This window comes from Polypterus senegalus, chromosome 11 (genome assembly GCF_016835505.1).
Source record: "Polypterus senegalus isolate Bchr_013 chromosome 11, ASM1683550v1, whole genome shotgun sequence".
Lineage (NCBI taxonomy): Eukaryota > Metazoa > Chordata > Cladistia > Polypteriformes > Polypteridae > Polypterus > Polypterus senegalus.
Window position 1 is genome coordinate 61,089,012 of NC_053164.1, and position 24,963 is coordinate 61,113,974.

Genomic DNA, 24,963 nt, shown 5'->3' on the forward strand with positions numbered 1-24,963 from the left:
ACAGGCTCATTCCACCATGATGTGCTAAGAAACACCTCTTTCCTGCTCATTGCTATCAAGCAATTCAGTGCTTCCTCTAGATAACCTCTTTAAGCTAATTTTGAAATTTCTGCACAATTTATTTTTTACTAATTTCTCAGCTGAATGCTTGATTGGCTGAATTATGTATCCTTGTTTTTCATGTTTCTGCTGCTGTATGCATCTGAATTTTCCCTTAGAATTAATAAAGGTTACCTTATCTTGTCTTGTCTCATCTGATCTTACTTTTTCTTTGCGACATCACACACTATATATGGACAATCATCAGTTGAGTGATCAATGAAAAAGTGGAATAAATGTACAGTTGTAAATGAAGCCTTCAGCCACACCTCAGTGCAGGCTGACACTTGCCTGTAGAAGCCTGACTTCCCTGTTATTTTGAATAATGTGCCTCAGGTAAATGCTCGGTCATCCATGAAAACCCCAAATAAGGCAACAGAAGAATAAAGGTATACAAAAATGCCTAAAACCTACAGAATTCCAACAAAATCAGAGTCAAAAACAGAGCATTTTGAAGGTAAGGTTAGGTCTTTGTTAGATGTTAGAAAGTTTGAATCTAGAGCTATATGTACGGTGGCAAATTTCAAAATGTTTTAAACCATGTCTAGGTTAGGTTAAGGAGAAAAACATTCTTATAATTGCTTTTATTGGGAATGATCCTGTTAAAAATCAAATGACCAAATAACCTAAATGAATCAAAGCCAGAGAATGGGCAGGGTTTTCAAAAGGTGAATGAGAAGAAGTTAGGAATAGCAGACTTTTGTACACTAAATGATCTAATAAGCACTAAACAAGAGAAATGCACAATACTAATTCAGAAGGTAAGCAAAATGTCAAAATTAAATGTAAAATAGAAACAAAATTGTTTGAGAAATTAGCCTTGCTATGTCAGTAAGATTTTCCTTTATTTACAGCAAACAGGAGATGCCTTCTGAGCCTAAGGTCCCCTCTGGCTGCTGTGATCCAATCAATAACTCTGAGCAACCTTTCTAAGGAATTGCTGCATGAAGACATCTAAAATAACTACAAACACAGTGAAAAGATAGAGCAAGGATAAAAAAAAAATAACAAAATGTTATTTTTACTGAATCATGATAGCCTTCACCTTCTTGACTGTGAACTAACTTCTTGTTTTAATAGTTTTAAAGGTTGTGTTTTTGTAGACTCTGACAAAATGGGGAAACGTCTTCTTTATTCAACATTGTTTAATAGTAATATTTCAAAAGTAGACAAAAAGGATAGTGTTGGCTACTGGGATGCAAGTAATAAAAAAAGACCTCTGTGACTTTACAATTCAGATGAACAACATTCATTACTCCCTTTTCCATTGCACAACAACAATAATTGTATTCATAATCATAATTCTTTCCTACCTTGAAGATGATGAACGAGGGCCAGACAAGTCTACAAAATAAATGCAAAAATTTTGACATGAAATTTTTGAAAATTTTTTACTTTCCAACTTCAACAACAAACGTAGGAATGATTTTTAATTTAACCTCGAAACAAATTGTGAAAAAGAAAAGAAACTTCAGAAAATACGATTTAAAATTCCATAGCAGAACAGATTGAGAATGTACTGTCAATTCATAATAGATGAAAAATCAGTAAACATTTGAATCCAAAAACTCCTGCTCATCTACAGCAAACACAGTTTTCCTGAATCATTACTGTGACTTTTAACATATGCTGATGAAAAGATACTGCTGCTGTGTCACAGCTCCAGACTCCTGCATTAGAATTCCACCTGGTCCATCTTTGTGTTCAGCTCTGTCTGGAAGGCAAATGAAGGCTGGTGCCTGGCAGCACATTTTGCAGATTAGGTCTAATACTGAGTACATGACATGATCTTTCTTTTTTGCATGTGTCATGTTTCACAGGGACATTTTATTCTGTGCAACTTTTGAGTGGTAGAGCTAAAAAAATTATGTTCTAAATAAATGTGATACATTGTCTTCCAGGTTGAAATACATCCTTCTATATAAAAGCGGTCGGGATTGCCCTTCCGTCCCGTGAGTGCTACGCAGACGCGGAGTTTTACACACGCCCCGTCCATTTTGCAATGCACGATGGGATTTGTAGTTTCGTTTTTCCAGGTAAATGATGATTTTCTACTCCAGACTGTGCAATATCTTCTTCTTCTTTCTTACTATATAAAAGCGGTCGGGATTGTCCTTCCGTCCCGTGAGTGGAAAGCGTAGCGGTATTCCGCTTATCACAGACTTACTACTTGCAGCTTGCGGTACGAAGCGACATGATGTGAGCAGAGTCCTGGTGCTCCCATCGTTCCCTTGTTTTTGTGCGCGATGCACTGGAAAAATAGACAAAATTATGTCTCTGGAAATAATTAATGTTGATGGAGTACAAATGCCTCACCGCGTTGTAAATATCAGGGGGGTTCAAAAGGGCGACCTCAATATAGAAAAAAAGTTTAAATTTCATCACAAAAATAACAGAAACTACGAGTATTAAAGTAATACCGCATAAATGCAATATAACCAAATTAATGAGTTTATATAAAATATCAAATTGATCTACATATTGAATTGCCTTAAGAAGTGGTCAACTTAAAAGTTGGTCGCCTTAAAAGGCGGGTCAGTCTAGTAAAGAACATAAATTGTGTTGAGGATAAGGCTGCTTAATAAGACACTTATTGCTCAAGTAACACTTCTGCTTCACGTTAGTTGCCTCGCTTGTTAAGATTATGAATCCTTATTGCTTATTTTAGTCTTAAACAGTTATAGTTTTGGTTTTAAATCATCCCTTATTAGTAATAAGAAGCAAATGACAAAAGAGACCAGTATTTCTCCATTTAGCCTTTTACCATTTATTCCTGTGTGTATTTATCATCCACTATTGGGTTTAATTAAATGCTTGGAAGGAAAGTGAAGAGAAAAAAGGGAAGGACTGAGAATTACTCCTCTATTTTAGCCTTCAAATCTTTTGGATGATACCCTTAGAAAGCGGAAGAAAATCTAGGATATGAGAATGACTTGACATAGCAGAGTTAAAGCACTAACAAGCCATGAAATCAAATTATTGGCAAGAATTGCTTTCTAATTAAGCAACCGGGTTAGAACAAAAACCTGCAGCCACTGCGGCCCTCCAGGACTGTGACTGAGGACCCCAGGTCTAAGGTAAGGTGATAAGAATTTTGTAAACTGCATAAAAATTATGGTACCTTTGTAATCATTGATTGTGTTTTCATTAACTAAATTAAAATTGAATAATGAACACTATCAGAGGGGTGCAACTTTTTTCTATTTGCTATGATTTTTGATTCAAAAACAATATGTATGTAATTTTAAAATATAGACTAGTAGAACTAAATATAAAGCAACAGGCATCTAATACCACAAACTACTGGACAAACAATTTTTCAACAATACTGACAAAATTAATTTGCAGTAATCAGTCATATCTTACTGAGCTGTTATACGAGAAAACCAACTCCACCCTGTTAAATAGAGTTTATGTTATATTTATAAAATTTCAGTTGTTTCCATCACACTGCATGTTTAGATTCACAACAATCCAGAGCATTAGACTAAAAATATTTTATTCCCAGTGGAAGGGTAATAAACTTTTTTTTTTTTTTTTTATTACAGTGCATTTTCTTAATTCAACATTATTATATGTAAGAATCTTACATTTCTGCTCTGCTTGTAAAAAACAATGCTGTTTCTTCTGTATCGGATTATTTTCTTGTGATCTATGGAACAATACTTTATCAGATTTCATTCTGGGATAATAAAGCGTACCTAAACATAAACCTAAACATTCAATTGTTTGAAAAGGACGAATATAGTGCAATTTCCACATGTGTGTGCCAAATGAAAAGTAGCTTTACTGCTACTTCAGTGTCTTCTTAGTACAATAGTACTTTTCAAATTACTTTCTTAGAAGTGACCGTAAACTGTATGGCACAGGTGCGTCTGATAGGAATCTGATTTAGCAGTTTTCTCCTGAGCTCTAAAAAGGAATAACTCCTTTATTTCAAACTTTGAAAACAAGCAAACAAACTTTTACTTTTGTTTGTAAAAAGTTGCAAGTAAATCATATTCAGTACTGCACTTTAAAGCCCTCAGTATGTTGAGGACTACTAAAACGCCCAGACCTGATGGGATTTTATCAATTACATTGAAAGAAATGAAACATGTCATATATGAGCCCTTATTAGAAATATTTCAGTAGTCACCTGGGAAATTTGTAAAAGTTGCAAACATGACTCCAGTCTTCAAAAAGGGAGACTAAATGGATCCTGGTAATTACAGACCAATAAGTCTTACTTCTATGCCATGAAAAATTGTGGAAACTATAATAAGAAATAAATTGGAAAAGTACCTAAATGAAAATAATATACTAAACTAGGGAGCTTCTCCCCTGCTCACCAACCCCTGGGGGCACGTGCTAGACGCTTGCTATCTCTTAGCTGAGCCGCTCGAGGGGTGTTGGGCACTCCTCCATTAGAGAAAGTAATTTTATTTAAAGAGATGATATATAGAAGAGTATGCAGGGCATGGAGGAAGACGGTTTGATGATTGATTATTACAGATAGAAAATCAGTTACTTGAGAATTTCGCTACAACTGCCTATTTTAAATACCAATGAATAATAAAACGCAGTATAAAGTAAAAGTAAAAAAGTAAAACGTAATAAAAAGTAAATAAAAAATTAAATTACATTAACGCCTCACCAAAAACAACATTATGAATTACTATATCCTCTAACTTACATTCTATAAATGTTGCTTTTTTACATTTCTGTTCACATATTGTCTGGGATATTTTTCCCTTTTTCATTTATTGGACGATTCTCTTTGTTCTTGATTTTTATTACATGCAGCTCTTTTTTGTTTATTTTCTTCTTTTGACATTCTTTATCAGCTCTTGCTGCTCTTTTTCTATCGCAATCTAAAATTCGACGTTTTTGAATAGATAATTTGCTTTTCTGTCTTGCCATTATAACCAACTGCATTGAAGGGTGAGTTAGCCCTAAAAGTGTCACAGAGAGAGGATGTGGTACGAGAGAGGATGTGCACAGTAGGAGTAATGAGTAAGTGGTACACATGAGGAAAAGGAACATCAGTTATAAATACAAGATGGAAGACACTGTCAAACCGGATGCAACATCTGAAAAGGGTTTAGGGGTATACGTTGACACAACATTTTCATTGACTAAGCAATGCACAGAATCAATTAAAAAGGCAAGTAAAATGTTAGGTTATGTCATAAAAACGATTGAATATAAGTCATCTACAGCTCAACCCTAACCCTAACCCTAACCCTATACAATGAACTAGTAAGATCACATCTGGAGTATTTTGTGCAGTTCCGATCACCATGGTACAAGAAAGACATCGCAGCACTTGGAGCTGTTCAGAGGAGTGCAGCCAAGTTCATCCCAAGATTTAAGGACCCATCCTACACTGACAGGCTCAGAGAATTAAACCTCTTCAGTCTTAAACAGAGGAGAGTGTGTTGGGACCTAATCCCAGTACTGAAAATCTTCAAATGCACTGATAAAGAAGATCCAGCAGAACTCTTTCAGCTTAAGGTTGACTCACATACTCAAAGACACCATTGGACATTAAGAGGAAGTGCATTTAAGGCTAAAGCCAGGAAGCACTTCTTTACATAAAGAATTGTGGAAACTTGGAACAAACTATTCAGACATACAGTATACTGTAGTTGATGCAGAATCATCGACAACATTTAAGAAAACAAACAGCCTTGAAAGACTCAGTGGTCTCTTCTCATTTGTCTACTTTCTTATGCTCTTATGTTCTTCAAAGCAGAACATTTCCACAAATCATTTGAAAACTGGGTTGAGGAAATTGATTTTGATATTACCTCTAGCATTAATCACTAAAGTCTTTGACTAAGCAAAGGCAAATATGATAAACCCACATGTAATACATTGTACAAAAACACAAGAATGTAGGCACACAGTCTATATTGTGTGTGCCAGCCGGTCTGTCAAACAAGATTAGATACTGTGAAAACATTATAGAACTGTTAATATCTCACCTCTTTGTTGCTTTTTCTTACAGTAGCATATGGATGATATAATCACAATTAAAATAACTGCACTTGATCCTGCTAAAATTGTAGCCAGAATGTTTATATCAAAGTTAAGTGAGTCAGAGTTACTTTGGCCCTTCGAAGTACCTAATAAAAGAAAAAGACAGTATTTAGAAAGCTAAAATAGTAGATTTTCACTATTTTATAATTTTAGTAATAAATCATTTACTGAATGCTTTCACTCTCTTTGAACAGCTCATATCATCTTGCCAGAAGAAGGGGCCTCGAAAGCTGCATATTGTAATCTTTTTAGTTAGCCAATAAAAGGTGTCATTTTGCTTGACTTCTCACTACAGCTCATATGAAAATAATACACATTACTATACTACAGTATTTTACCTAACTAAACTGTAATTTTTTCCACTTTTTGTCCTGCCAGGTTTTAGGAACTGAGATAATAACTGACCAAGTGGTATTGATACAGAAGAAGGGGTAAGTCAGGTAAGTTGATTTGTATTCTTTATTAAATAACAAAGAGCTATACATTATGCATATTACAGTTTTTCTCGATTGGTTTGGCTCATTTCTTGAAACCGAGATGACATTCTCAAAATAACATGGACAGATCTCCAAACCACCTTGCAAATGTTCACAACAGAATGGCATTTCTCATTGATTTCATCAAATTGCAAATGCCTTAGTACATGTCTCAAGTGTCTCAGTGCATCTTTGCAAATGGTTAAGTACAAGTAGCCTGCAGTTAGCACAATAAGCCCACATTTAGCACATTTTCCAAATAAATAGATCTTGCTGATCTAAACTGATTAGTTGATTCTCAGTCTAATGGTTGTTCTCTCCAAAACATGTCAGCATGATTTCATCGTGTAAGTCATCATATGCACAATAGTCTGTTCAATTGTCAAAATTAGTCAAGAACATAATACCATGAACACCATATATGAATTTCTTGGAACATTTGATAAATTCATGACAGTAATTGACAATCAGGTGAAATTAGAACTTGACCAACGAAGGAGGAGTTTCCCACATCTCAGATGACCAACCAAACAGTTTGTTTAGTTACCTGACAGGTGCTGTCTATTGTTGTGAATGCTGCCAAACGTGTATATATAGAGCTTGGCTAGGGCCAGTACCATTTGAACATGGAGGTACCTCACCAAGTAAATCAAGAAGGGCAACCTCCTGCTCGAGGAAGAAGAAGAGGAGGAGGAGGAGGAGGAGGAGGAAGAGGAAGAAGAAGAAGAGGCGGAGGAGGAGGAGTGAGGATGCGTGGTGGTGGAATAGGGGGAAGAGGCCGAGGAGCACGAAGACACCATGCTGTCCCGGATGAGATTCGGGCCACAATTGTAGACCATGTGGTTAACCATCGCCTGACAATGGCAGAGGCTGGGCGCGAGTGCAGCCTAATGTGCCTCGCTCTACTGTCTCCTCCATCATCCAAACCTTTCGCAGGGAAAACAGGTATGTACTCAGTCAATGATGGAGTCATTACAGTATACAGTACTGTGCATACTGTAAAGCAAGACATGTATAAACTCTTCATTCCGTGTGTGTGTGTAGGCCCACAGTACTGTAATATATTACCTCAATGTGATGTTGCAATATGATGTTACAGTACAGTAACTCATTCTGTAACAAATACGGCATACATTACGAATTGTCATACAGTGTTGTCCTTTGACTTCTACGTCTAGGATTGGATGACAACCTCACATGGGTGGCAGAAGAAAACTTCTCAATGAACAACAAGAACAAGAGATCTGTAACATGGTGATTGCAAATAATGCTCTCACTTTGAGACAGATCCGTGATGCAATCCTTCAAGACAATGCCATATTCCAAAATGTCAACTCTATCAGCATCTCCACAATAGACCGGGTATTGAAGAAGCATCAGATGACCATGAAGCAGATTTACAGGGTACCATTTGAGAGGAATTCTGACAGAGTGAAAGAGCTGCGGTACCAGTATGTGCATGTAAGTCAGTTATTGGTTGTCTATTATAGTAACATTACAGTAAGCAGTGGTTCCCAATTTGTTTGGTTTTCAGTATCCTCTTTACCTTTAGAATCCAGCTTTATCTGACTACAGCATTTTGCCTAAAACTGCAACAGTGTTTCTCCCTCTTTGTGTCAAATACTCCCTGCAGTGCCTCTGCATAGGCCTGTACCCCAGGTTTGGAACCACTGGAGTAGTGGCCAGTAGCAGGCTATATTGAACTTGTGGAGGAGAACATAGAACAATCCCATGTAATTTTCTATTTCTGTTGTGTATGACTCCTCTATATGACTGATTTGATTTTTTTTACTCTATTGTAGAGAATAATGGCATTGGAAGGGAATGAAACATCTCACATCCTTGTATTTGTCGATGAGGCTGGTTTCAACCTGGCCAAGGGCCGCAGACGTGGCGTAACATCATTGGTCAGCGGGCCACGGTGGATGTCCCAGGCCAGCGAGGGGGCAATTTAACAATGTGTGCTGCCATATCTGAGAATGGTGTGGCCACACACATCCCCAGTTTAGGCCCATATAACACTCAAAAGCTCCTCATTTTCTTGGACCGTCTTTATACACATCTGGTCCCAGAAAATGAGAGAGGTCTCGAAGGGCCTCACCTACCACACTATGTGATCGTGTGGGACAATGTAAATTTCCACCGTGGAACACTCATCAGGGCCTGGTTCACCACCCATCCAAGGATGCTCATGGAGCTACTACCACCATACTCTCCTTTCCTTAATCCCATTGAGGAATTTTTTTCCGCTTGGAGGTGGAAAGTCTATGAACATCAGGCTCAAGACCAGAGATCCCTGCTCCATGCAATGGATGCTGCATGTGAGGACATTACAGGGGATCAGTGTAGGGGATGGTTGAGACATTCGCGCCGTTTCTTCCCTCGCTGCATCGCAAGGGAAAATATCCGCTGCGATGTGGATGAGAATCTATGGCCAAACAGAGAGCAGCGTGGATGGCCAGGAGGATGAGGATGGTGGCCAGGAGAGGGACGGTGACGACAACAACCAGTGAAAGTTACCTTAGTTGTGAAACTTTATTTACTGTAAGCCCTACTGTAGGCTAGATATAATTTTTCTTGTTTTTTGTTTGTGTTTATATTTCGTACATGTACAGAATACTGTATACATTTTATGTACTCTAATGTATGGAAGTTACTTTATGTGTGTCAATAAAAATGATTACAATTTCCTTGGAAGTAGGAGTGCAGTGTGTCTGATGTCAAACTTTGGAGGCTGCTCTTACTGTAAAATCCTTTTTTTTTCAGTTTTATACATAATTGTATTCTGTTGGCTAGACCTCTGCCATAGTGACAAAACATCTAGGCATTTTGACTTGCAGTGCTTACACGATGCCAAAGGGACGATGCATTTTGGGGCACTAACTATTTAAATGGGAAAGGAATTTAGTTTTGACACATGGGTAAACTATTTTGGGAGAGATACGAGCTTTTGCAGGTGATCCATGGTGTTGTGCTAAACCATCCAGGTTATTTTGGAAAAACGCACTAAGTGAATGCAAATGAGCCAACGCAATTGAGAAAGATCTTTGACATTTTGATGGTACTGACTCTTTATATGGGAAAGGAATCTATTTTGAAGCATGTATGAACAGTTTTGGGAAAGATATGACCTTTTGCTAGTGAGCTGTAATGTTGCAGAACTGTAAGACTGTTTGGCCAAATGATCTTATAGTTTTAAGAATGTAATTTCTGTTTCAAGAAATGAGCCAAACCAATCGAGAAAAACTGTAATACATTGTTCATGGCTCTGAAGAAAACTGAATTCTATTTTCTGGTTGGGACAATTAAAGTAATAAAGTACATACAATTAACAAAAATCTATCCACCCATTAATCCCTTTATTGATTCCTTTAAATGCAATTTTCTTTCAGATTTTTTCTTAATACTGGTCACCCTAAAGAAGTGGACAAAAGGTAATCAACTAGACTGATTCTGGGAGTGTAAAATATAAGCTATGAATGTGAATATGAATTATGGAAGAAGTTGAGTATTTCATTTAAGTTAGAAGAATAAGAGATGACATTATTGAAGTGTCTGAAGGTATCCAAGATATTACTTTACAAACAAGTTCGTCAACAACAACATTGATCAAATGTTCAAATGTTAGGTTTGAATACACAATGGACGTTCGGAAAATTCAGAGTACACCTTATGAGAAGAATTTTGGAGTCATAGTGGACTCTAAGCTATTGACTTCCCGACAGTGTTCAGAAGCCATTAAGAAGGCTAACAGAATGTTAGGTTATATAGCACGATCTGTGGAGTACAAGTCCAAGGATGTTATGCTCAACCTTTATAACACACTGGTGAGGCCTCATCTTGAGTACTGTGTGCAGTTTTGGCCTCCAGGCTACAAAAAGGACATAGCAGCGCTAGAACAGGTCCAGAGAAGAGCGACTAGGCTGATTCCAGGGCTACAGGGGTGAATTATGAGGAAAGATTAAAAGAGCTGAGCCTTTACAGTTTAAACAAAAGAAGATTAAGAGGTGACATGATTGAAGTGTTTAAAATTATGAAAGGAATTAGTACAGTGGATCGAGACTTATTTTAAAATGAGTTCATCAAGAACACGGGGACACAGTTGGAAACTTGTTAATGGTAAATTTCACACAAACATTAGGAAGCTTTTCTTTACACAAAGAACGATAGACACTTGGAATAAGCTACCAAGTAGTGTGGTAGACAGTAAGACATTAGGGACTTTCAAAACTCGACTTGATGTTTTTTAGGAAGAAATAAGTGGATAGAACTGTCGAGCTTTGTTGGGCTGAATGGCCTGTTCTCGTCTGATTGGTCTAATGTTCTAATGTTCTAACATGGGATCAAAGTTAATGGTATGTTTTACACAATTACAAATATTGGAATGTTTTTCTTCACACACAAAAAAAAACCATAGACACCTTGGTGTGGTAGACAGTTGTAATTTGGGGACATTATAAACTCAACCTTGATGTCATATTGGAGAAATGAGGTGAACAGAATTGATAGGTTGTGACGTGAATGCCTTCTCATCAGATAATTTAATAAAACTAAAGCAAGATATGCAGTTAAAAATTAAATGAATAGTTTTAATCAAAGAAAATAGAAAATACTATAATGATCCTGTTGGCAAGAGGTTGCCAGGATTACAGATGTCATCACAGTGGCATAAGGAAGAGAAAATTAACCCACAAAATGACCAAAAGTGGGACGCAGAATGGCAGCAAAAAAAAAAACACCTCTACAAGTCAAGGTAGGATAATGGAGGCTTCCTCACATTAATGGCCATTGTCTTTACATAATAATAAACTGAGGGTGCTCTACCACAGTTTGTGTAATGTGTTCTCCAGCAGAACAATCACAACCCTGTGCCATCCTGGTGTTGTTCTTGCTGGAAACTTTAAAATATGCAAAATAGTTAGATTAATAAAAACCTTTAATGTACTTATACTGTATGGACTAGTAAGCAAATGGCTCAAAATAAGAAGATGTTAAATTCTATTGTAGCATTATAATAAGCAAATCATCTCTGCTGTTGGCACTTTAATACTAATTTGATAGAGATTTGGACAGCTTAAGGGTTTTCTAACTGGGGTGCTGAGGAAGGTCTGCTTCGGCATTTGCAAAAAAACCTGGTTGAAACCGACTATATCAAAGAGGTGATGATGAGAATGATATTGCAGAGGTGGGAAAAAAACTGTGGGTTGTTGTCCTGTTCAGACCACCCATTTTAATTGTTTCATGACCTATAAGACAATGACTGAGCAATTTTTAGCACTGCTTGTGGGATCAACAGATGCTTTCAAATTGTGATTTCAAAATTTGACTGTCTCATATTTGTGTCAGGTAAAATTATTTCCATTTGTTAATCAACAATCAATACTTTGCCACCCTTTTAGTGAGTACATTGAAATGCCATTGATTTATATTAAAACACTAAGAAAAATACCATTTTATTTATATTATTTTTTTTAGCTTGTGTCCTCAATCTGTCATTCTTTTATCAGAACCTGCTTATTTATCAGGTCAATTTCTGATGCCAAACAATTTTCTATACATTGCAGTGATGATTGCCTGCTGCTTTCCCCTGCACTACTGTAACATGGCATGAGTCACATGACACCATCAGTTGTGACCAGTTATTGCAGAAATATCACAATTGGAGTAGCTGTAACATTGGCTTATTTTGCAAACACTACATCGGGCGTCACCAACTCCAGTCCTGGAGCGCTACTATGGCTGTAGGTTTTCATTTTAACCCTTTTCTTAATTAGAGACCAGTTTTTGCTGCTAGTTGACTACTTTTCCCTTAATATAAATTGACTTTTTTATTATTCATTCCTTTGATTTGCTTATTTTTTTCTTTAAACAGCACAGAAACAGGAATGAGATGTGCAATGAGTTAACAAATGGCCAGCTAAGTCAGGGCCTCAAACTCCAACAGGATCCCTGGTTTCTTAAGCCGATTCTGGCTGTTAATTAAACCTGCTTTAAAATTCCATGAATTGTTAGAGCTCTCTTTCTGCCACAGTAGAAATTTCCAAAACAGTGTATTTTCTTTTATGAAGACCACTGTCAAAATGCTTTGTGGACCTGAGCAAACCATCATTACTGAGGCCATTACCTTTCTTTATTTTCAAATATTGCATGATGGACACAGGTTGCTAGTCATGTGTTGGTTCATTTTGTATCTCATTATTATTTGGCTGCTGTTTAAGGAAAAAGAAATACTTCAGGAGTTGGAGTCTTAAATAGCTAGTCAAATAGGAGTTAATTAAAAGCAAAAACTGGGCACTAATTAAGAAAAGTATCAGAATGAAAACCTGCAGCCACAGTAGGAGTTAGAGACTCTTATCCTACAGTCATCAAATCCTGAAGAAGCCCCAGACTGGAATCATGTAGCAGCCTTTCTCTTCACATCTTTTTATAGTTTAAAATTCAAAATCAATGTTCTTTCCTGCTGAATTGCTATTTGTGTATTCTCATTTAGAATATTATAATATTGATGCATATACCACAATTACATATGTGCACAAAACTCAAAACTACATATATTGTAAAGGAATATTAATTTTTATATACAGTTAGTCCTTGGTATCCACGGGATTGGTTCCAGGACCTTGTGTGGATACCAATAGTTGCTCAACTTATATAAAATGTTGTAATATTTTCATATAACCTAAGCACATCATCTCTTATACTTTAAATAACCTCTAGATTACTTGCAATATCGAATACATCAGCCAGTGCAGATTCTCCCATGTAGTGCTACTGCCTCGCAATAAGGAGAATATGGGTTTGCATCCTGGGTCCTCCCTGCATGGAGTTTGCAAAGCACTTTGAGGAGAGAGAATAGTGCTATATAAATGTAAAGAATTGTCATTATTATTATTATTATTATTAAGTTATTGAGGCTGTACTTTACATAACTACCCAGCCATTTGTTACTTGCCGTAAACTCCTTCCTATTGCTCTCCTCAACACTTTCACAGTAGTGCTCAGAGAGTGCTTTTTCATGTGTAATTTTTCCATCAACAAGATATGTTTCTGTTTTCTGATTCATGCCCTCTAACCACACACTTAATGTTTTCTTAGTCTTTGCAATCACTTTACCATGAACCAGAGAGATCATTTTTTCTGTTGTAAGGGCAGCACTAACACTTCCACAGATTTCAGCTTCTTTCTAAATTATTGTGTTAGTGCTCGATTCTTTCTTACCAGCCTACTGACCCACTTCAGCAAGTGACATCCCACGTTTCAAATGATCTACAATTTCTATTTTCTCTTCGAGAGGTAGCGCTTTATGCTTCTTCTTAGCCTTTGAGATATTGCTTAGCCATTTAATTGCTTTTAGGAGCCATTTTATCACAAAAAAAAAGGGTGCACACAACACAAGTAGCGAATGAATGAGGCGCGATATTCAAACAGGAAGAGCTGGAGAAAGACTGAGGATCTATGAAATGGTGTGAGGCCACAACAGAGTATGTGTACACATCACTTCATTCGTGTAGATTCAACGTAGTGCTTGGAACGTGGCAAAGCTTTTTGGAACCTTCTAGAATTTTTTTGATCTGCAGTTGGTTGAAAACACAGATGCAGAACCTGCAGACACAGAGTTCTGACTGTATATAGATAGATAGTTTACAAATCATACTATAGTGAATTGTGAATTTCCCCTTGGGATTAGTAAAGTATCTATCTATCTATCTATCTATCTATCTATCTATCTATAGAACTAATGTTCTAGAAGGGAAGTGAAATACATTATTACATTAGCATTAAGATTACATAATACTAAACAATACTTTCTGGTTAAAATTTGCATCTACAAATAATATGTGTTTTTGCATCTCCAACAGATATATCAGACATTGTACATTAGGCAGTGGAAAATTTGCACATGAATTTTTAGTACAAGGCAATTTTGATAATATATGAATGTGTTTGAGTATGGCACCCTGAAGAAAAGTAAATGAAACACTTCTTTGTCTCTGTGCAATAATGCTATTCTTTCTTTTTCATCCTATACTTTGTAGAATATGACTGATATTAAAACAGTTTAAAGGAAATTACAGCAAGCAAGTAAAATGGCAAATTACACTATAAGTATCATTCCATAATATTCTACAGACACATGTCGACAGACATTTACTCTTTATATGCTCCCTCATAGAGATATAGTGATAAGTTACTACTCTACAAAGAATGGATTGTAATAGATTATTGTTCACTAGATTTTTGATGAAAAACACAGTAAATATAGTTATGCAATAATTACAAATGTTTGAAGTTTTTTGTATATGTGGATTCTTTAGTTTGTCCAACCCATAAGTCACTGCAGGACTGAAAAACTAAACATAAAATATGTCTGTAAAGTTCTAATTTTGACATTTCACCCCAAAATGTCTCATAATTACTGCTGAAAAGACAGTCAAGTAACACAGATTTAACTATTCTCAGGGACAATATATTATCTTGCCATCACAGGATGGCTTCAAGATGAAATTGTACTGTATGTTAAATTAGCATTTCAGATGTTCTGCCCACAGGTCTTCTGGATTCTTCTAGATGTTCAACTCTCGGACTAGGATGTAAAAAAAGTAATACTTTAATTTTTTACCTTGATATTGCCTGTCATTAAAATAAAGAAATATGCCTATTAACTTTCCAAATACAATTTTAAATAATCATTTAGGTATATCCTGCAGAATATTTATATTTCACTATAAATGTATATGCATATTGTCTAGCGAATCGCTTAGCAGTCTTGTTAAATTCTGTCAAATATAAAGAAGATGTAGACCACATTTTTAAAATTCAGTCGATTCAATTAAATACACTTAAGTGTACACAGAAAAATGTGTTTTAATTTGTTTCCCGGTATCATGTGATTATAAGAGAGTATATACATTGTACAAAAAATTATTTTATTTGAAAAATGGTCAAAAAAAACAAACTTGAACACAAATGGAAACAAAAGGTAATCATACCTTCAAATCAAAATAAAATAACACTGGCTTTTTTAAAGTTTAAAAATCAACAAACTCCTCGTCCGTCAGATTCTTTCCTTCAGTACAATGTTTTGAATGTTTGGTAAATGTAAATGTTAATACGCTGACGTATTGACTTTTTTGGCATTTTAAACAAATATGGCATTTTAAACAAATAAATTAACTAAAATGACTGTGAGTTTTAGAAATCTTACCTTAATTTAGATCATGAGGTTATTATATATGTATATTTTTTGTGTTTGATTATAAGTAGCACATGTCCATAGTATGGTGGTGTGGAATGGAATAACTTGACATTTACAGTGAAAGAAAATGTGTGACTAGTTCAAACAATAGAAAAAAAAAAATTGTGCAGCCCATTTTCCTCTGATACAATTCATTTATATTAATAGCCCATACTGAAAGCTCATAGACTTCAGAGTGTGAAACCATCACACATTAACATGTTAATCAAAAGCCTTTTGGTCCATTTCCGAGGACTCTTTCTATCTTTTATCTTGGTTTTTTTTCCGTAACATACTAAACTGCTTCATGTATACATTTTACATTCTGTAGGTGCAACATGCTTTCAGAAAATTGTTTCTTTTATCTTGAGTCCAAAGTTACCCTTTAAAAAACCCTCACACCGCTCAAAAAAGGCTTCAAGGCAAAACAAAGCACTCAAGCATTAGAGAACAGCAGCCTTAGCTTAGCTTTTAATGCTGATTTAATGTGCCCACACAAACATCTGTTGAGAAAAGGGGTATAACTATCACCATCATCAAAACAAGACATCCAAAGGTTGGCATGCTGACCACTCTAGGTGTTAACTCGTAGTATGAAAGAATTAAAGAGATCAATATCTTTTGGTTTCTCCTAGACAACAATGAGGTCACAAAGAAATAAAATGGAGACATATTCTTTTGCCTTACACTTCTCAGATTTTTCTCCTGAGGAAAAGTCCCCTGGTATCCACACAAATGTCTCCCGTTGAGTTTCAGCAAAATCATACAACATCATACAACGGGCACAGATTTTACAAGTAGTGTCTTGACATTTTTTGCCATTTCAAAGTATTTGCATTATGTGCTCAGTATTATATGGTGAAATGTATGAACAGTTCCTTGTGATAATAAAACACTTTACTGTGATTACAAAACTGAAGTTGTTGCTTCTGAATAAAACTTTCAGTTGCTCTAATTCATTTTCCTGTGCTCAAATTAGGTTAAACTTATTTGGGAAGTAAAGCAAGCAGTGTGGCACAGTGGTTAAGACTACCTGCTATTGACAATGTGAGACCATGAGAAAGTCACAGCCTGTTTATACTCCAGTTGACCAAAGAAACATAACTGATCATATCTCAAATGTTGCAAGGCATCAGTCTAATAATAAGTAAAAAATATGAAGTCTTGAAAGAGATTAAAATACGACTAGAATGAGACCTAACAAAATACTGTATAACATGTTTTTTTCAAGCCAAATTCTAAAGTATGACTCATTTTACCTCAGTTGTACCTCGTGTCTCCTTTTTTCTAAAGTTACTTCTCCTAAAGAATTTTAGGAGGAACATTTGTGACAAAGTTTATTCTTAAATGAAACATACATGAAAATCTCTTTCAATTCTCATGAACTATAAAAGATCAACCTTTGAGCAGTAACATGTTCCTATTAGAAACCATGAAGGTAAACAGACAGCAGCACTCAGGTTTTTACCCATTAATTGTATTCCATCATCTTATTAGATGAATATTTTAAATATTCTCCCAATAAAGTATACAATTCCTCACACACTCCTTCTTCCCTAAATAGAAATTCTGGCACAGATTTACCTCGTCTTATTTCTGATTTCTCTGTGGATGCTTGAATTTTAACAAGAATTAAGGTATAGTTCTTATTCTCTTTCATTTTGCAATTATAGTAAAAAAGGCATTTTGAGACAGTGGGTGGTTAATTGTGTAAAATCAGCTGTACTGTACCTTCATTTACTCTCAACAGAGTCCCACTTCCATTGGCTCTTCCGATACCCAACAGGTCCACCTCACAGTAATAGTAGCCTGAGTCGTTTTGTGAAGGCTGAAGGATGGTTATTGAAGCGTTCTTATCTTTAATGAATGTTTCAATATTAGTTTTCAGAATTGCCTTGCCGTGGGTTCCATTAGATACTTCTGTCCCTCCAACGTGATCTTTATACCATTTGTAAGAGCCAATCAGTGCAACGTTTCTTGTAGTGAAACAGCAGGGCAAGTGAGCATTCTGCCCCAGATTAAAAGTGACTTTAGGATTCTGATGAACTTGAAGTTGTTCTGAGCCTGAAGAGAGAAGATATACAAGTATGCTGACTAAGAAGCACTGACAAGTTTAAAAAAGAAAATAAAATCAAATATGGAAAAGATCAGGCACCTGGGAAATATGACCAAAATAGCAAGTCACTTCATCATGTGTACCAACACTAAATATATATATATATATATGGACTCAGGTTCTCTCCTTCTGGTCATTTTCATCCACAAGTAAGACATTTGAGAAAATGAGTGTCAGGTGAAATTTAAGAAGAAAAAAGCTGCATTTTTTAAACTTTTATCTGTATATCTGAAAGAATGAGGAAAGTACTTTGTCAGTTGACAAAAGTCATTCTTTGCTAAACATTTCAGGAAAGAAAGCAGATTCATCATGGCAGTGTGCATTGAATAAGGTGAATTATGTAAAATGTTGCTGGATTCAGTTAATTAGGTAATTTCATCTATTACTCAGTACACCGTCACAGTGACCACAATCAATTCCTTCAGCATTAGTAAAAGATAGGAATCAATCCTGAATGGGGAGCCAGTCCATCACTTCATTGCACCTTGGAAACAGGCTTGGAAATCTGTCTGGGATTTGTACCCTTTGGATGTGTACGGAGTTTCATTATTTGAATTGCAACTGGACTTATATGGAAGATTATTTATTAGTATACCATTGGTCCTAATGAAAAAAAGAATGATTAACACATTTGGTATCTTAACCTAATAAATAATATGAGACTTATTTTTTTACAATTCAAACATAGCATATTTGAGTACTTTATTTTTATCAGATTTTTAAACAGTCCATTTTTAAACATTTTGACTTTTCCCATTTCTGATGCCATGTGGGCATTGTTGTTTTTCTATCCTGCTGTCATTTTGTAACCGTGGAAGGATATTTTCAGTTATGATATTCCAGCATCATTGCATGTCACATCATTGTTATGAGCACATTATCCTAGTTTTGAAATTTATTTAAAAAAAAACTTCTATCCTAACATTTTCATTAGGGTTTCGGTGCTATTAGGGTTTTTTCTTTTTACCATTCATTTCTGAGCAATGTGTTTTAGCTTAGTTGTCTGGTTACAGTTCTTTTTTCTGGTATTTCAGCCTTGGACAGTTTTATTGACAAATCAGTGATGACTTTTGCTTGCTCCTAAAACATGATTTTTATCTCTGGATCCTTTTTCACATACAACTGTTTGTGCAACTTTTCTCTGAATGATTAAAACTGTCACTTACTATACACAGGATTCAGAAAATATTCAGACTTCTTCACACTTTCTTGTGTGTGGATTTACTTTAAATGGATAATTTTGCCATTTTTGTCCATCAATTTACACTTAATAACTCATAGTGACAAAGTGAAAACATTTTTTCAGAACAGGTTGCAATCATATAGACATTATCTCTCTCTGGGTGTTTCACAAAGAAGTCCTTTGGTATCTTTTGCAACAATCGAGTCAGTATGTGCTTAGGGGTTTGTTACTAAATAAGGTCTCTAGCTATTCTAGTACTGTCATAAAAGAAAAGGAAAATGAGTTAATGGTTAGCTTTTGTTCTTCTCTCAGTCTCATTCTGTAGTGGTACTGTGGTTTGCTGGTTGGTTGCATTCTGTTTGTCTCAAAATTCTTTATACTAGGTGAGGCACCCTGCCTAAAATTAAAGTTACTTTCTTGAATTAATGTTATACATAACTGTTAATACTATTTTCTTTCATGTCTACTTCATCATATTTTACATTCAAGAATAATGAAGTTGCTGAGGGGTGGTCACCTTGAACTAACAATAATAATAATAATTGAAAACTGCTGCAGTGTCAAAAGATATTCAACTAAGAATTTGGAAGTGTTCGATGCTGGTCTTGTTTGGGGAGACCAAAACAGAGAGATTAGTGATGGGGGATTAGAGAGAGAGAGAGAGTCCCATGTATCTTTTTCTACATTTACACTGTTATTCTGACACATCCCTGTGGCTCAAGGTCTGAAACTTTGCAAAAGTGAAAAGAAAGCAAAAGACAACATAAAATAATTTTGAAATGTCACAAATTTTAAAAGATGTTTTTTTTTCTTTTTCATTTCAAGAAAAAGTATAACAGTAATGGGGAAGGAAACATTTAAGGACTCATTTGTAAAAACATTAGACACTTTAGAATGTGAAACTCAACAGGGTTGTTGCATGTCACAAATTTTAATTGCCATTAGCATTTGGCCATATTAAATGCACTTCAGAACAAGTAATCCACCTGAAGCTAAGCATGTTCAGGCCCAGCCAGTACGGGAGACAATCTAGAAAAAAGCTTGGGGTACTGCTGGACGAGGTGTTGGTGAGGCTAGCAGGGGGTGATTAACCTATGGTCTGAATGTGAACCCAGTGTAGTAATGGTGATACTGTGCTATATAAATGGTGGCATCCTTCAGATAAGATATACACTCGAGGCCATGACTCTCCCTGGCCATCCTTCATAAAGAACAGGATGTACCCTGATGTCTTTGCTAAACTGCTCACTTCAATCTATTCATTCTGGACCCCTAGTCATCCTCTGTTTCTAACTGGCAAACTGTCTCTTCACTTCACCACCTTATAACTCATGTGTGGTGAGAGTACTGGCACAAAAAAGGCTGCCATCGCATTATCCAGGTGGATGCTGCATATTGGTGGAGGTTGAAGTGACTCCCCACTCACCCTTTAAAGCACTTTGAATAGTGAGAAAAGCATGATATAAATGTAAGGAATTATTATTAATAACTACCTTGTTATTTATTTCCATAAACAATTAGAGATTCAGGGAATTATAAGGAAAGTATATGTCTATGCAGATGATACAGTGTTCTACATTACTAATACACATTCATAAATCCAGTTTGTGCCAAGTGCATGAAACTACTGTAGTTCTATAAAAATTTCACATATGTGAACAATGTGAGTAAGGATGCATTATTTCAAGTGAAGAGCACTGCTAATCATCAGTTTTCTTTAATTGCTTTGCAGCAGTTTACACATGCAGACAGTTTTCTCCCCAGATTTTTTTTCTGCTGGGTGGGATGCAGGAGTAGGTGCTCAAAAATAAATAAATAAATAAATAAAGATAAATGTGCTTTATTATAAAATCATTAAGTATTATATATTAATTTTTCTCTTCTTCATCCTTTTCTTCTAATGAATCAGATTGTCTGCATCTTTAATCAAACTGACTTGAACCTAATTTCTTTCATAGAAATTAGCCTTGGACTAAATTTTGAAAAGACTTTTTGAGCGCAAGTGTTAGCAATTTTAGCAAAATTTGTCTGGTGTCTGAATATGACTGTTCATTAGTCATTTTATTTTTAACGCACCTGCCGTCTCTTGCTCAGTATAGTCATAGTTTATAACAGCAGGGCTGCCATTTTGCATTATAGTAAGCAAATTAAATCTCGCAGCCTCACTTTTATCTTACCTTTCTGCAATGAAAAACCCTGAAAAGCAGAAAATGATTTGTATCTCAGGAAATCTCGCATCTAGGTGGTTAACAGCTGTGTTCTGTATTTATCAAAATTTGTAGTCTTAGTAGCAATAAAGTTATACCTGAACCACAGTCTGGAAATAATTGTTCATTGATTCCATAATTTAGTATCAGAATAGTCATTTGCGCATTACTCTTTAGTCCAAAACACCATAATATTTCCATAAGCAACTTATTTAGGAGTGCATAGCAACAGATAAAATATAATGCTCCCCTGCTACCACGCTAAGATGGAAATGGAGACAATTTACAAAGTTCCATAAATATTATAACTATAAAGTACTGTATACCCAAATAATGTTTCACTTCAGATATACATCAAAAATACACAACAATACATGAACTGTTGACATGTGCAACACCATAAACACCCTAAACTTAAAATGTATAAAGTATTTACTCTAACATTTGTAAGGCTGTGTATTGTAGTTGTTAAAGTGTTGGACTTCAATCCCTGAAGTTCTGGGTTCAAGTGTTGCTTTGTGACCATGAGCAAGTTGCTTCACCTGATGTGCTGAAATTGGGAAAAAAGCATAAAAATGTAACTAATTGTATCTGAAATGTTTTAAATCACCATGGATAAAGGCAAAGTCAAATAAATAAATGTAATAGTCTTTATCAATACAAAATATATAATATTAATGGCACCTAAGAAAAACAAAAGCTTTCACCAGTCAGACAGCCAATATGACAATAGCATGCATGAGTGAGCGAGTGAGGTTAGGAGCATGTGTGCTGATACAGCATGTTGCCACATTTATAATATAACTCCTCTGTATCTTCTAATGGATTATTCCTGGTATATACATATGTGAGGCACTGACTACCCCAACTGCATTAGGTGCAAGTAAGTTTGCATTCAACTACTAAAAAATAAAGTCCTAGGTTGCATTTACTTGAAAAATTGCTCTTTTTGGGAGTAATATATGTACTGTTTACAGTTAAACATGGATTTTTGAATTGTACACAATCATTTATTTTTTTATATATGTAATTCCCTTGGTATGATTCTTTAACAGAGTAGCTTCTGGTATCACTTTAATATTACAACAAATACCTGCTTTGTCTTGCAGACAGGAACACGTCTCAGTCACCCTCTGATTCCAGTACCTTTCAATACTTCTTTACTAAATGTTCATCTCATCCATCTGACCTTTTCCTTTCCTCATACTGTACATCCAAGCTTCACTCAGCAATGATAATAAATTATTTGATATTTTTGAGGTGCCTTTGTGATGTCAGGTATTATGTATCTGAAGATGTTGGGAGTGCCTGACTACATATATATGTTAGGAGTACAGGAATTACCATTACACAACAATTTAAAGATCTGTTCAGATTTAATTTTAGTATCCAAATGAAAAGTATTAAACAATTTGTTATTTGCTACATAGAAAAGCTGCAGAATGTATAAACAGAATATGGCAGGAGTAAAGCAAATTAAAACATGTTGTTTTTTAATCCTACCCTACCTACTCTCTGCATACTTCCCTCAATTCACCAGTCACCATTGATTACCCTAAACCAGTGATAGCGAACCATTTTGAAACCAAGTGCCCAAACTGCAATCCAAAACCCACTTATTTATCGCAAAGTGCCAACCTGGCAATTTAACCTGAATACCACCTAAAACTGAACACCATCATAACCAAGGAGCTGGTGGTGGATTTTAGGAGGCCCAGGCTCCTCATGGACGCCGTGATCATCAGAGGTGAGTGTGTGCAGAGGGTACAGACCTATAAATACCTGGGAGTGCAGCTGGATGATAAATTGGACTGAACTGCCAATACTGAAGCTCTGTCTATCTATCTACTGAGCTTTTAGTTTAAAAAGCAACTCATACATTAACATCTTTTGTCTTAAAAGAAAAACATAATAACAGAGCTTTCAATGATACAAACAACTTTTTGTTGAAAGGTAAAAGTTTGCATTCGGTATGCTTTTGAACAATTAATGTGCTTTTTGCTGTTGTATGCATGCTGATAATTTGTCTAACCTTGGCTCATACTTTGTAAGTTTGAGAGCAACACATGCAGCACTCAGGTCATCTGTTAGTCTGTTTCTGGTGTCAGATTTGATTTAATTCAAAGCTGAAAACAGCTGCACAAGCATAAGCTGTTCCAAACAAAGTAAGGAAAGCAATCTCAAGTGCCTTCATTGACTTAAGATTATTTGGCAGAGAATTCCACACTTTAAGGATTTCATTTTCATAACTAACTGTGCTGTCCTTTGTCATCCCTTCGATCCTCTCAAGTGTTTCACGCAGGTCTTCCCTATTAAGCTCCGCCCCAAAGCTTCCATTATATATTACGGGGTCGTGGATCAGGTGTGGCGATTAGCAACTCCGGCAATAATTGCAGATGTGGACGACTTCTTACCTGTGCGCTTAAGCGAGGACTACCTGCATCACAAAGCTCCCGGAAACCGCTCCGCCACTCTACCATAACCCCTTTAAGCGCGAGTGCGGCAATTATCTGTTAAAACTGGCCTTTTCAATTTTGAGCTGTGGACCCACTATACCACATCCCTCCAACCCCACCACGGGAATCACAGACTCAAAAGGCTGCAGTCCGTGCCGCACCCTCAAGCAGCATGTGTGCCGCCCGCCTTACCCCAGACAGGAGAGGAAGGAAGCGCTCCCATTGGGCTGCTGGGCAGAGGGGCGGGTGATGTGAGAAAAGTCCTCCGGCGCGCGTGAAGAGGGGAGCGGTGAGGGGAGCAGCCCGGCCCCGCATTCCTCTGGCTTTATAGTAACGAACTCTGTGCTCGGGCGACGGCGCGTGCCCACTGAGAGGGCTCTGAGTGCCCCCTTTGGCACGCGTGCCATAGGTTCGCCACCACTGCCCTAAACTAAGCAGAAATCTGGTGCTTCAACACAGAATTTAACACTCTACAGAATACTCTTTAAAGTAAAATTCTTTCTCTTAAACACAAACGCATTTATACTCCCACTATTCTGAAACCCCACACAGCTTATGTGCAATATGTTTTGTACTTTGTCTTTTATAGTTTATTATACTAACAATATGATTTCATCCTTTGTTGTGCTATGCTCCAAATATATTGCTATTTATCAGTACATATATTTCAAGTTGGAGGTTTTTGCTCAAAATATGTGTGCTGTGAAGTCAAATCTCCCTATTTTATCAGTTTCTTCAGTAAAGTGAAAATATGAGGCAGTGTAAAGAATGGGACCTTTCAATTAAAAATACATAATGAATGAAATATAGTAATCGATAATATTCATTCCTTAATATCCGTGTGAAACATTGTATAACTCATCTTACAATTGTGCATTGCACACATTTATTTTGATCCAACTTTTTCAAAATATACTCAATCAATATCCAAATTTTTAACACTGCCTTTGAGCTCCCGTCTCATTGGGTCACATCCGAACCATTTACCCAACCAGGATCGCACGCCTGGAATTTAAATAATTATGCAGGAAATGCTGCAAATGTTTAAAACTGTACTGTAGATCGATTGATTATGCAAACAATTTTTAGATGAAAAAATAAAGTAAAACGTGTCTGGTGTGGGCGTTTGCAATTAACGTTTAAATTATTTTCTTTTATTTTTCACGC

At 36.0% G+C, this 24,963-nt stretch overlaps 1 protein-coding gene across 1 annotated transcript in view; it reads right to left on the bottom strand.

Annotated features, from left to right (window-relative positions):
* The window catches only part of LOC120539773, a 34,850-nt gene that overhangs the window by 6,437 nt on the left and 3,450 nt on the right, over positions 1-24,963 (bottom strand). The window contains exons 3-5 of the mRNA XM_039770157.1: positions 17,566-17,898; positions 6,069-6,209; positions 1,413-1,443 (exon numbers count right to left, since the gene is read on the bottom strand). Of these exons, the coding sequence (XP_039626091.1) occupies positions 1,413-1,443; positions 6,069-6,209; positions 17,566-17,898 (505 nt within the window). The remainder of the gene's footprint in view (positions 1-1,412; positions 1,444-6,068; positions 6,210-17,565; positions 17,899-24,963) is intronic.